This window comes from Miscanthus floridulus, chromosome 10, assembly GCF_019320115.1.
Source record: "Miscanthus floridulus cultivar M001 chromosome 10, ASM1932011v1, whole genome shotgun sequence".
Lineage (NCBI taxonomy): Eukaryota > Viridiplantae > Streptophyta > Magnoliopsida > Poales > Poaceae > Miscanthus > Miscanthus floridulus.
In genome coordinates this window covers 99027808-99039956 of record NC_089589.1, presented here as the reverse complement: position 1 = coordinate 99039956, position 12149 = coordinate 99027808, and the positions used below count along the sequence as shown (strand labels likewise).

The following is a 12149-nucleotide window of genomic DNA, read 5'->3' as shown; positions in this document are numbered from 1 at the left end:
CGAACAAAACAATGTCCATTCAGAATTGATTCCAAGTAGGGATGAAAAAGGTACGGATATTTTCTGATCGTATTCGAAACCGAATCCGTTTAGAGGGGTTGAGATCTGTCCATATCCGAGTCCGGATATCCAACATCCGATACCGTATCCGTATCCGAATACTCAAATCGTATATTTATGATGTCGATATCCAATCGTATCCTTTCCGACATAGTTGACACTATCCGTATTCGAATCCAAATCCGGACAGAAATATGAAAACAAATGTAATATCGGTGATATCCGTCCGTATCCGATCCGTTTTCATCCCTATTCCAGAGTGAAGATTTGAGTCTTGAATCGATACTGTTGATGGGCACAGATGGGTGAATGGGAATCTTGTAACGCACAGATGTGTTGTTTGAGCCTCTACCGACCTTTGTATGGCTAGCTTAGTACTTATGCGGGCACACAAAAAAGTACCATTAGCTAGCCTTTTTAATATGTCGATTGGAACATAATTGTAACATCCTAAAATACATTTTATATGTCAAGAAGCGTAGAATGGTAAAAGGTATTACGGTAGTTTACAGAATGACAAAAAAATTATTTTTTTATACGTAGCTCGGATGGATATTTTAAAGTTTGACTAAAATTTAACTTTTAGTGAAATAATTCTTATGGTCGATCAGAGTTCGTGGATGCAAATACCTCGTCAAAACGAATCTATTTCACTACTCATATGCCTTGTTTGAAGTTTTTATAGAAAAGATACAGTCGTTGGAAGTCGAAGGGAGAGGAAAAGCTATGAACAGTAAATTGTATAACTGTAGCGTCGCTGCAGGAACCGACGCTCTCCTTTCTTTTTCCTTCTGTCCTCCCCGTCTCTTCTCCACCAAACCTAATTCTCTTGACGAGCAGCCGCATGAAGAGAAGATCGGAGAAGAGAACAGAGAAGAGAGACGAGAGATGAGAGATGAGTGACGAGAGGGAGGACTTGATCGTCGATCGCCGCCGTATTGATTTCTCATCTAAAATTGGTTAGGCATCATCTCTTCTTCCTGTTTTTCCTTGATTCCATTCTTCCCCCTCGCTGTTCTTGACGGTGATGATATGTACGGAGTAGATCAAGTCGGCGATATGTGTAGCATCGGAGATCATCGCAAGAAAGAAGGGAAACGGGAGGTTAATGTTCTGGATCCTTGTGGTACTCTCTGTTTGGGGTAAGATCTCGCTTTCCCCTACTGCTTTGATGCGAAATCCATGTTAGGGTTTACGGTATTCGATGGATTAGTTGACGGGTTAGGTTTCTAATCTCGTAATTAGACCCTGCTGTTATTCCAGATTGCGTAGTTGTGGGGTTGGGTGCTGTTTAGGGCTGTTTTTATGTATCCAAAAATCATAGAAAATTTATATTTAAGTAGTATACTTCGGTATCTTTCTTTGGGAAATGGAGATCATGTTTTTAGCCCTTATAGTTTGGAAGATATGACCGTTGTTTGATGATGCTTTGTGCTGTCAGATTTCTGGACAGTATTAGATGCATTTAGTTTTATCATAGCTTAACACCAGAATCTCGTGACATGATCTAAATAAAAATTCTAGGTAATTTCATAATCTTTCCGTGAAGTCCAACTTCATGATTTTAGGCCAAATGGTTTAGGAGATATGAAATTCTAAATTCTACTGTACAAGTCTGTCAAAAATTCAGAGCAGTTTGGATCTAACGCCTTTTACACCCTCTTCCTGGCTGAATTGAGGCTTTTGATATGAATACAAGTTATATGTATTTTGATGAGCTTTCCATAATGGTAAAGAATATAATTTTTGGTTAAGTATAACTCCAGACACGAATTTTGGAATTTGGCTGTCCTGTTTTACTGTCAGAAACATTCAGTAAAGTTCAGAGCTTTATTATGTGATGTTAGATGCTTCTAATGCAAATCTTCATTATACGAAAGTCATAGAGAATGGATATTTCTATGTTATGACAGAATTGCGGATTTTTTCGTTGGATGTCTTGGGAGATATGGTTTTGTTTACAATGTTGCTGCTGCTAAAGGCAGAACATGTCTGTCAGTTTGTAGGCTGTTTTAACAATAGTAGATGGCAAATTTTGAACTTTGTTTGAATACCAAAGTTGTAGCTTGTTATGTGTAGATGCTTGTAGAGTATTTATTTGCTATCATCACTGTTACAGTTTTAATGATACAAAAAAAAACAGAAACAGCGCTGCTGCTGTTTTATCGGGGTCAAGTGGGGATTGTTTTCGGCAATTGTAGGTTTGAACATTCGAATGCTTCATATATTGTTTACAACAACAACAACAACAAAGCCTTTAAGTCTCAAACAAGTTGGGGTAGGCTAGAGTTGAAACCCAGCAGAAGCAATCAAGGTTCAGGCACGTGAATAGCTATCTTCCAAACACTCCTATCTAAGGCTAAGTCTTTGGGTATATTCCATCCTTTCAAGTCTCCTTTTATTGCCTCTACCCAAGTCAACTTCGGTCTTCCTCTGCCTCTCTTCACGTTACTATCCTGGCCTAGGATTCCACTACGCACCGGTGTCTCTGGAGGTCTCCGTTGGACATGTCCAAACCATCTCAACCGGTATTGGACAAGCTTCTCTTCAATTGGTGCTACCCCTAATCTATCACGTATATCATCGTTCCGAGCTCGATCCCTTCTTGTATGACCGCAAATCCAACGCAACATACGCATTTCTGCGACACTGATCTGTTGAACATGTCGTCTTTTCGTAGGCCAACATTCTGCACCATACAACATAGCAGGTCTAATCGCCGTCCTATAAAACTTGCCTTTTAGCTTCTGTGGTACCCTTTTGTCACATAGGACACCAGATGCTTACCGTCACTTCATCCACCCTGCTTTGATTCTATGGCTAACATCTTCATCAATATCCCCGTCTCTCTGTAGCATTGATCCTAAATATCGAAAGGTATCCTTCCTAGGCACTACTTGACCTTCCAAACTAATATCTTCCTCCTCCCGAATAGTAGTGCCGAAGTCACATCTCATATACTCAGTTTTAGTTCTACTGAGTCTAAAACCTTTGGACTCCAAAGTCTCCCGCCATAACTCCAGTTTCTGATTCACTCCTGTTCGGCTTTCATCAACTAGCACTACATCGTCCGCGAAAAACATACACCAAGGGATGTCCCCTTGTATGTCCCTTGTGACCTCATCCATTACTAAGGCAAACAAATAAGGGCTCAAAGCTGACCCTTGATGTAGTCCTATCTTAATCGAGAAGTCATCCGTGTCTCCATCACTTGTTCGAACTCTAGTCACAACATTGTTGTACATGTCTTTAATGAGCCCGACGTACTTTGTTGGGACTTTATGTTTGTCCAAAGCCCACCACATAACATTCCTTGGTATTTTATCATAAGCCTTCTCCAAGTCAATAAAAACTATGTGTAGGTCCTTCTTCTTCTTCCTATACTGCTCCATAACTTGTCTTATTAAGAAAATGGCTTCCATGGTTGACCTCCCGGGCATGAAACCAAATTGGTTCATAGAGACCCATGTTATTGCTCTCAAGCGATGCTCGATAACTCTCTCCCATAGCTTCATAGCATGACTCATCAACTTAATTCCCCTGTCTTTAATGAGCCCGACGTACTTCGTTGGGACTTTATGTTTGTTCAAAGCCCACCACATAACATTCCTTGGTATTTTATCATAAGCCTTCTCCAAGTCAATAAAAACTATGTGTAGGTCCTTCTTCTTCTCCCTATACCGCTCCATAACTTGTCTTATTAAGAAAATGGCTTCCATGGTTGACCTTCCGGGCATGAAACCAAATTGGTTCATAGAGACCCACGTTATTGCTCTCAAGCGATGCTCGATAACTCTCCCATAGCTTCATAGCATGACTCATCAACTTAATTCCCCGGTAATTAGTACAACTTTGAATATCCCATTTATTCTTATAGATCGGTACCAATATACTTCTCCTCCACTCATCAGGCATCTTGTTCGATCGAAAAATATGATTGAACAGCTTGGTTAGCCATACTATAGCTATGTCCCCGAGACATCTCCACACCTCGATTCGGATACCATCCGGTCCCATCGCCTTACCTCCTTTCATCCTTTTCAACGCCTCTCTGACCTCAGATTCTTAGATTCTCCGCACAAAACACCTATTGGTGTCATCAAAAGAGTCATCCAACTGAAAGGTTGTGTCCGTATTCTCACCATTGAACAATTTGTCAAAATACTCTTGCCATCGATGTCGGATCTTATCCTCCTTCACCAAGAGATGCTCCCTTTCATCCTTAATGCACTTAACTTGGTTGAAGTCCCTTGTCTTTCTCTCACGAACTCTAGCCATCCTATAAGTGTCCTTCTCTCATTCCTTCGTACTCAAACGTTGGTAAAGATCCTCGTACGCTCTACCCTTTGCCACACTTACAGCTCGCTTTGCCGTCTTCTTTGCTACCTTGTACTTCTCTATGTTGTCCACACTCCTGTCATGGTACACGCGTCTATAACACTCTTTCTTCTCCTTAATAGCCCTTTGGACTTCCTCGTTCCACCACCAAGTATCTTTAGCCTCACCTCCACTTCCTTTGGTTACTCCACACACCTCTAAGGCCACCTTCCGGCTTTATATATTGTTTATGAGTGATATTTGGAGTGTTTGTGCTGAGTTCATTGTTCTAAAATAGGTGGTGTGCTTTGGATCATTCTTAGCTCACGTGTTTGATCTTCAATGAAGGCAAGTAAACGTAGCAGTGGTTTGCTACGGCTTAACATGTTATTTAATCTACCCACAGATTGTCATAACATTAACTAAATCAAGATAATATATCTAAGTATGAATTCACTTATCCTTTAAAGTAACTTATTTATGATCTTCATGTTGAATCTTTTGTCATTTGTTTATCGTCATGAGGTAAGTGATATATTTTATTATTATGGAGGTATACAACATATGTGGTAAGAATTTATCTATCATCAAAAAGTAAGTGATATGTTTTATGGTTGTGGATGTATATGGCAAATGAAGTAAGTATACTTGCAGTTGCATCATATCATTGCATCATTAGCATTCTTGTCAGGAGCATATGCATCGAGCCAGGTCGGTGAGAAAGTCATATAACTATTCCGGAGTGCTCTAGAGCCAGGACGGTGAGAAAGTTATTTGACTATTCCGGAGTGCTCTTGTGGTTATGTCGTTGACCTATGGTCACGACCGTACCGGTACAACATCATACGTTGCCTGAGGAGGGGTACGATGCAGGTTTATACCTTGTTGGGTATGAAGGCAGTGGACATGCATATGCATTGCATTTGCACTCTTTGAGAATTATTGGAATTGAAGTTTTATGTTGCCATGCAGTGGAGATGAGGATTATTCTTTATATGAGGAGTATTGTTCTATTCATTTGTGGTGGTGGTTTATTTATTATATATAATGCCCTTTATTTCCTTATAGAAATTACATTGGATAAATATTCTTATCACGAACTTTTATTTATTTATGACATGTATTCTTCTATCTTTAAATCGATGTGCTAATGAACCTATAGTTTGAATGACATGTTCAAGCAATTTGCTTGCTGAGATTTATTTCCACCCCTCTTATCTTTCTAGGTGCTTGATTTGGATGCTTCCTTGAAGGGATGGGAGTAGCGGCACATCTTCACTATGTCACCTACATTTAGAGATAATAATGATACTTCTGTCTTGTTGTAGTAAACTTAGAGTTAACTAGCTTGGTGGCCATTTGTTGACAATAAGAACGTTTGTGTTGGGGCCTATTTTAATCATAGCTTTGTTTCCATTGTTGCTTCCGCGTTTACATTGTTGATGGATATTTGATGCTGAGTTTTTGCACTCTGGCATGTGGGAAGGGATGTTAGTGACATCCTGGGTGGTTGTGGCGCCTGGGATGTTACAATAATAATGCTGCCCCCTATGGTCTTTCTATTTTGCAATAGCCAACATCATAGTTTAGTATTATATTTTAATATAAGTTGTACTCAATCACCTCAAAGACCGTCTATAGTAAAAAACGGCATCATTTTTTTTACCCAAGGAATAGTAGGTAAAAGGGGAAAATGCAAGCCGTTTTTGGAGTAGATACAGGTAATGCTATGAGTTTTAAGCTGATGGCAATCTGATACTCATTTAGGGCACGTTCGGTTTTCACGTATTCAAGTCCTGTAACGGATCCAGCCAGGAATACTACTGTATTTTATACGGCCATGCATCATCAAGATACGTTCCGGCCAGGAATGGCCCCAACCGAACGGGCCCTTATGATATTACATGGCACGTTCACAGAATCACACAGGTCATACAATATTTGAAGCTCACAGAAAACTAATGGCTAACTATATTCCACTGAACTTTTTCACAAGAGACCCAGCACATCTATAACCAACACACAAACTCATGATCATGATCTGCAAGCAAGAAGGGTTGCAGAAGCAAAGAGATTTTATCTTTAGCCAGCACCAGCTGTGCACGCGGTGTCACTCAAACCGTCAAGGCAGAGTAGCTACCTGGGAGGTCTTGCAGTTCTCCAGGATGGCCTTGGACTTGGTGTAGAGCGACGTGAGCTGCCCTTCCCGCTGCAAGAAGCCGTGGCTGATCACCCGGATATCCTGCTTCAGCTCATCCAACTTCTGCCTCTCTGTGCCCAGCTCCCCGGCCAGCTCCTGCTTCTCAGTGGCGAGGCGGTGGGCCTCCTGCCTGGCGGTGTAGAGATCCTTCTCGAACGCTGCACACTTCGCCCTCAAGTCATCCAGCTGCGCCTGCTTCTTGGCCACGAGGCTGTCGGCCTCCCGCTTGGACTCAGAGAGCTCCTGTTGCAGGGACAAGTTCTGGTCCCTCAGCACGTCGCGCTCTTTCTCGAGATTGGCACATCGTGCCTTCGATGCCTCAAGCTGTTGCCGGTCAGAGATGCACTCCTTTTCTAACCTATGGCATCTGGTATCAGTAGGTTCCTCCAATGGCACAGCCTGCAAGCAGAGAGCAAAAAGGGACAGAGAAATAGGCAAGTCATTTCTCAGTTCCAACATATTCCTTATATGGAAACAGAAAGCAAATTTGAACTGAAACAGAAGGGTGAACTAGCTTCTCAATCTTTTTATGAAATATAAGCAATTAATTATAGCTTCTCGATCTTCTTAAGATACAGGTAACAGGCCCAGGCCCAGTAATCAGCCTGTTCGGTTGGCTGGTTCGTATCGTTGCTGGTTCGTTTATATGAGAGAGAAGTACTGCCAGCCAGCCCCAGCCAAACACAGCGAATATATGGAGAAGGAAAAGGAACCAGGTGACGGTCCTTAGTGGCTAGAATTAAGTATCTTTACTCAACTATGTTGCATCTTCTTGAAGCAAATTTATCAAAACCATCCAGACCTCAGATGGTTTACCACGATAAAAAACTTGGATCAATATTATCCATTTTTATAAGACACATTTCCCCTGATGACTCTAGACACTGAAGCAGTCTCTTGTTGGATTGAGAGCTTACTAACTAGCCTATGCTTGCTTGGCAAGTAGCAGCAGATAAATAGGTAAGATGCAAAAGATCTAACTGTTGATTATGTTACCTGTTACATAGTGAGTCAGCGCATTCAAATCCTAGCTAGGTTGGTGGGAGATATGGGTGTTAATACCAAACCCTACCCAAGTTCAAGCCCTATTGAATACGAAGTTATCTAGTTCCTGCTTAGTAGTCTGTTACTCTATTTTTGTAACAATTTATGTCCTAATCACTTTCTTGTTCTATGAATATGGACAGCCTAAAATATTTGTAAACAAACAGATTAGAGCAATGATGCAGGAACAGAGAAAAACTTACTGATGTATCTTGTATAAAGGATGCCTCGCGTTTCAAACCAGGTGTCATCTCAAGCATGTCAAGATCAGTAACACAACCTTTGTTGAGGCGTGTCCATAGATCTTCATGAGCAATATTATCCAAATTTTCAGGTAATGGGCTGAACTCAACATCGTTTGAATAACGTGAGCGACAGGCAACAAAGCCATCTGGTACAGACTTCGAATCTGGAGTTTTCAGTGCATCCAGCTGCAACAGGCAAACATATAGTTTCATTATCACCAGGGACTTGCATATTAAAAGTAAGATGGAAGAGGGTGGATATGGTGACAGACATGGACCATCAGTGACATGTGCTGTGGACAGCTTTTAGCTTTCCATACAAGACTGAAATTACTATTTGTTACCATGTTTCTTCTCTATCAAATATACCTCGATTGAATCGGTAAAGTGGTCTGATGATATGGCCTCTAGCTTCTTCTGTTGCTCAGTCAAATGTTGTTCTAGAGTCACCCGTAACTTTTTTTCCTCTTCAAGTTCCATGGCTAGTCGATCACGCTCAAGTTCAGACTACATGAAAAGAACACAGGTAGCTTTATTATGTAGTTATTAAAGTTGTGGTTTATTTATACAAGTTTTAAAAAAAAGTAGTTCTTTGATGCGCCTTCAGTATGAAGAATAATCATAAATTAATGAGAAACAAAGTTTTATTATAGCCATTAGTGTTTACACACCTTGTGCATGTCATTCCGTAGTTTTAGTACAACCTGCTCCAACCCTTCAGAATGGGAGCCCTGAAATTCATGAAACATAAATCAAGACTCAAATTCATACTCTTATGGAGAGCAATACCAACCTAACAGTAACTACCTGCAGTTTTTTACGAAGTTCCTCTATCTCCAGCTTTTGCCTCTTCAGCAAAGCAGCATCTGTTAGAATCTGTCACAAAAGTGGCCAAGTTAGGTTCTCTTGCTACTTATAAACTATATGCTAACAACTAAAATTGAATAGACTATCCTTACTGCAAATATAGAAGCAGGAGCAATTTTTGGATTGGCATCAGAGCATTTACAAGAACGCATTCCAGAGATTTGGAATAAAATTTTCACTTTCAATAAACTAAAAAAGAAATTCTACCAATGTACCTATGACCACTCACAATGCATTTACATGAAAATAATCACTAACATAGCTCAAGCATTTTTTAGAAGATTTAACACATACCTCATTTACTTGGGCACAATTGCTGACACATTTTGCTCTACTTGCGAATTGAAGAGTTCCTCTAGTTTCCTCAATGTGAATCTGTAGATTAAATGTCAATTTTATTCAGATTGTGCAACAATAAAGAAAATACTAGTCAGTACAGCAGTTTGCCCAGATGCAACAAATGCAAGTGTATAGACAAACCTCTTCAGGTGCAGCAGTGCAGATGATAGATGTCTTTGCATTGCCTCCAAGTGCAGGTTGGAGAATGCGTGTCAACTTACTATCACGATAGGGAATGTGCCCTCTGCATAAAAATATTCACCTAAATACCATTAAACATAGATCTTACAAAGTTTCATATGATTGTTGCATCCTGTACTAGAGTAAAAGTAATATGAATTATTTCTTTTTCTTGCATAAGGAAGTAACTTTTTTCATTAAGAATACGACAATGATCAAAAACTCTCCATAAGGGATAACTCTACACGGAAAGCAGCTATTGAAGTGCCTGAATCGTGACTTGGGGCTCTTGGTGGGTTTCAACTCTAGCCTACCCCAACTTGCTTGGGACTGAAAGGCTATGTTGTTGTTGTTGTTTTTTGTTGTTGTTGTTGTAAGGGATAACTCTACACAACTCAAGGCAATAATGAGATCACTGAAGAAATAAATAAATGAGAAGATTGACTACAGTACAGAAGTGCACACTGTCAAGACCAAAAAAAGTGTTTCTCTAGCTAGTAGAAGTGGAGAAGGTATCAGTTTCTTCACTAAAGACACTATTATAATGATTCAAAAGTCGCTAAAGATGATAAAGAAAGCTCCCACTTGTACTTTGGAGTTCGGATAATGAATTTGAGTTTAATACACTAACAAAATCATCCTAACACTTGAGCTGTTGACAGAAAGTGGACTTGGTATTGATCTTATGAGACCCTAAGGCAGTAATAGGATCAATTAAAAGCAATATATAAACAAGTATACTTTAAGCGAGAATATGGCTTATGGCACGGAATTAATGGATTAATTATGGAGGATGAAAGGTTACACAAATATAGTCAAGAATGACCTAGGGTTTAGCTTATAGAAACAGAACACTTAATGGTAGTCCTTGCCTATAACAAATCAATCATAACCATCCTAATTACAACCGGGCGCATGGCCCATAGGGGCATCAGCCGAGCAGCCCATTGGGCCAACTATCCTGTGTCATACTGTCATCTAACATATACATCTCTAGATTGATTTTCCATCAAATTTAGCACACTCCACCTAAAGGAAGTTATAGATTTGGGAAACACATGAGGAAGAAACTTGTGCAATACTCTATAGAGGTACCTTTGTTTTCCGTTCTCACTCAACTTATTGATGACATTTCCAAGAATCATCAAGCTCTTGTTAATATACTTCCCCTCATTTAAACGCACCCCTTCTGCCCCTGTCTTCATGATTCTTTCTGACCCAGCAAGGTCCACCAAATTCTAGATGAAAAAAAAAGTGTAAATCACAATATTTTCTACACATTTACTATAACTACATACATGATACTTGAGTATAGAGTGAGCAGTACATACCAAAACAGATACGCGAATAGCATCCCCAGAGTCTGTCTGGTCCTTACCGCTGCTTTCAATTACCTGCCAATATAAACAGAACATTCTTGATTTAGTTATCGCTTCCATTCAGCTACAGAAAATAGTCTTGGAACGGCTATATTACAGAACTATTTTGGAATTCAGAATTCTATACCATTCTGAAAATAGTGTGTGACCGACTGCTCCGCACATTCATGTTGGTCTCTCCAAAATGCCTATTCGCTAAAAACAAAAAGAAATAGTAACAAACGGTTACACATGTTTCGCATATGGTGAAAAATAAACCATAGGGACAGAAATGTGCCTTCTCCAAGCTGGAGGAGCTCAAGCACTTGCTCTGCGCTGTTCACAATCTCCTCCCGCAAACCGGCCACATACACTCCACGCTATAGGCAACAATAAATTTTCATTATTACAAAAACCTGTCCAGAAATCAGAGATAAAATATCCAAATGAGTACTTACCTCTAAGCTCTCATGAATCCGCAGCTTTTGGCCCTCAATTGTCAAGAGATCGTTGATCTCCTCGTTGTAGATCTCCATGTAGGACACCCGGATGAGGAACTCGCGGTCGTCAGCCTGACCCAGGCAGAACCAAACCCAACAAATCACTCACGTGCATCAGAAACAATCGCAGCAACCAATCTAACAATCGCACCGTCTTGTTCAGGGAGCAGTTAATCGAGCAACCAACCCACCTGGCGCACGGTGTCGAAGACATCGCGGACGGCGCGGGGAATGATACCAGGGTCGGCGTCGGAGCCGTTCATGGTGAACGTCTTCCCGCTGCTGGTCTGGCCGTACGCGAAGGCGGTGCCGTTGAACCCGCCGACGACGGCGCCGATGAGTTCCCGGACGAGCGCGCCGTAGATCCGCTCGTTGGTCGCCGCACCGTCGAACACGTGGTCTGCGGAGCCAACCGACCAAGCAGCCCAAGGAAGGAGGCACGAGCGGGCGGGTTTAGGGGTCGAGGGCGAGAGTGAAGGAGAGGGAGGTCGTAAGAGGAGGGGGATCCGTACCGAAGGCGAAGGAGGCACCGGGGACGGGGCCGGCGGCGCGGTGGAGGAGGGAAACGCGGGTGTCGTCGATACGCCACTCGCGGTAGCCGCCCCCGCCGGCGCCGGCCGGGGAGGGGTCGGCGGCCTCCGGGTTGGGAGGGCGGAAGCGGACGGCGACGGAGATCTTCTCCATGTCGCGGCGGCGGTTGCTTCGTTCGCTGGCGGTGGAAGGACGGGACTCGGAGGAGGATTTCAAATTTCGGTGTGAGCGGGGAGCGGGCTACAGCCTACAGGAAACAGGAGGAGCGTGTCCGTGGTGCTTTGTAAAGCTCGTGCGCTGGGCTGGGCTGGGCTTATGGGTTTACTGGGCTGTTTGAAAGAGTTTCTTCTGTTTCAGATTATGTAGAAATTATAATTCCCTTCCCCTCAAAAAAAAAAGAAATTATAATTCCCTAAAAAGTGATAAAAATATTTTTTATGATTATCTAGGATAAATTCTACTCCTTCTATCCCAAATTATAAATTATTCTAACTTTCTTGGAGAGTCA

The 12149-nt window shown here is 41.6% G+C and overlaps 1 protein-coding gene and 1 long non-coding RNA gene across 2 annotated transcripts; one reads left to right on the top strand and one right to left on the bottom strand.

The window, feature by feature from the left end:
- Nucleotides 1-778: 778 nt before the first annotated feature.
- LOC136485186 (uncharacterized) lies at nucleotides 779-6006 on the top strand. The gene is made up of 3 exons (XR_010766351.1): nucleotides 779-1019; nucleotides 1106-1202; nucleotides 5604-6006. It is a non-coding gene; the product is annotated as an uncharacterized lncRNA (long non-coding RNA).
- Nucleotides 6007-6229: 223 nt separating this feature from the next.
- LOC136485185 (kinesin-like protein KIN-7L) lies at nucleotides 6230-11838 on the bottom strand. Its single transcript, XM_066482119.1, has 14 exons — nucleotides 11623-11838; nucleotides 11302-11510; nucleotides 11069-11182; nucleotides 10909-10990; nucleotides 10759-10826; nucleotides 10584-10646; nucleotides 10348-10490; nucleotides 9214-9316; nucleotides 9028-9108; nucleotides 8674-8742; nucleotides 8538-8597; nucleotides 8236-8373; nucleotides 7825-8052; nucleotides 6230-6976 (listed from the first exon to the last, which is right to left on the bottom strand). The coding sequence occupies exons 1-14, from the start codon at nucleotides 11792-11794 to the stop codon at nucleotides 6500-6502; spliced, it is 2007 nt and encodes a 668-aa protein (XP_066338216.1). The 5' UTR covers nucleotides 11795-11838; the 3' UTR covers nucleotides 6230-6499.
- Nucleotides 11839-12149: the final 311 nt, after the last annotated feature.

What these genes read in the sequence shown, in the direction of transcription:
- LOC136485185 (XM_066482119.1), bottom strand. Translation starts at nt 11,794, where the DNA reads ATGGAGAAGATCTCCGTCGCCGTCCGCTTCCGCCCTCCCAACCCGGAG. An exon ending in GGATTCATGAGAGCTTAGAG is followed by an intron (nt 10,991 to 11,068) that starts GTAAGTACTCAT and finishes TGTTGCCTATAG; the next exon opens with CGTGGAGTGTATGTGGCCGG. An exon ending in AGTGAGAACGGAAAACAAAG is followed by an intron (nt 9,317 to 10,347) that starts GTACCTCTATAG and finishes ATTTTTATGCAG; the next exon opens with AGGGCACATTCCCTATCGTG.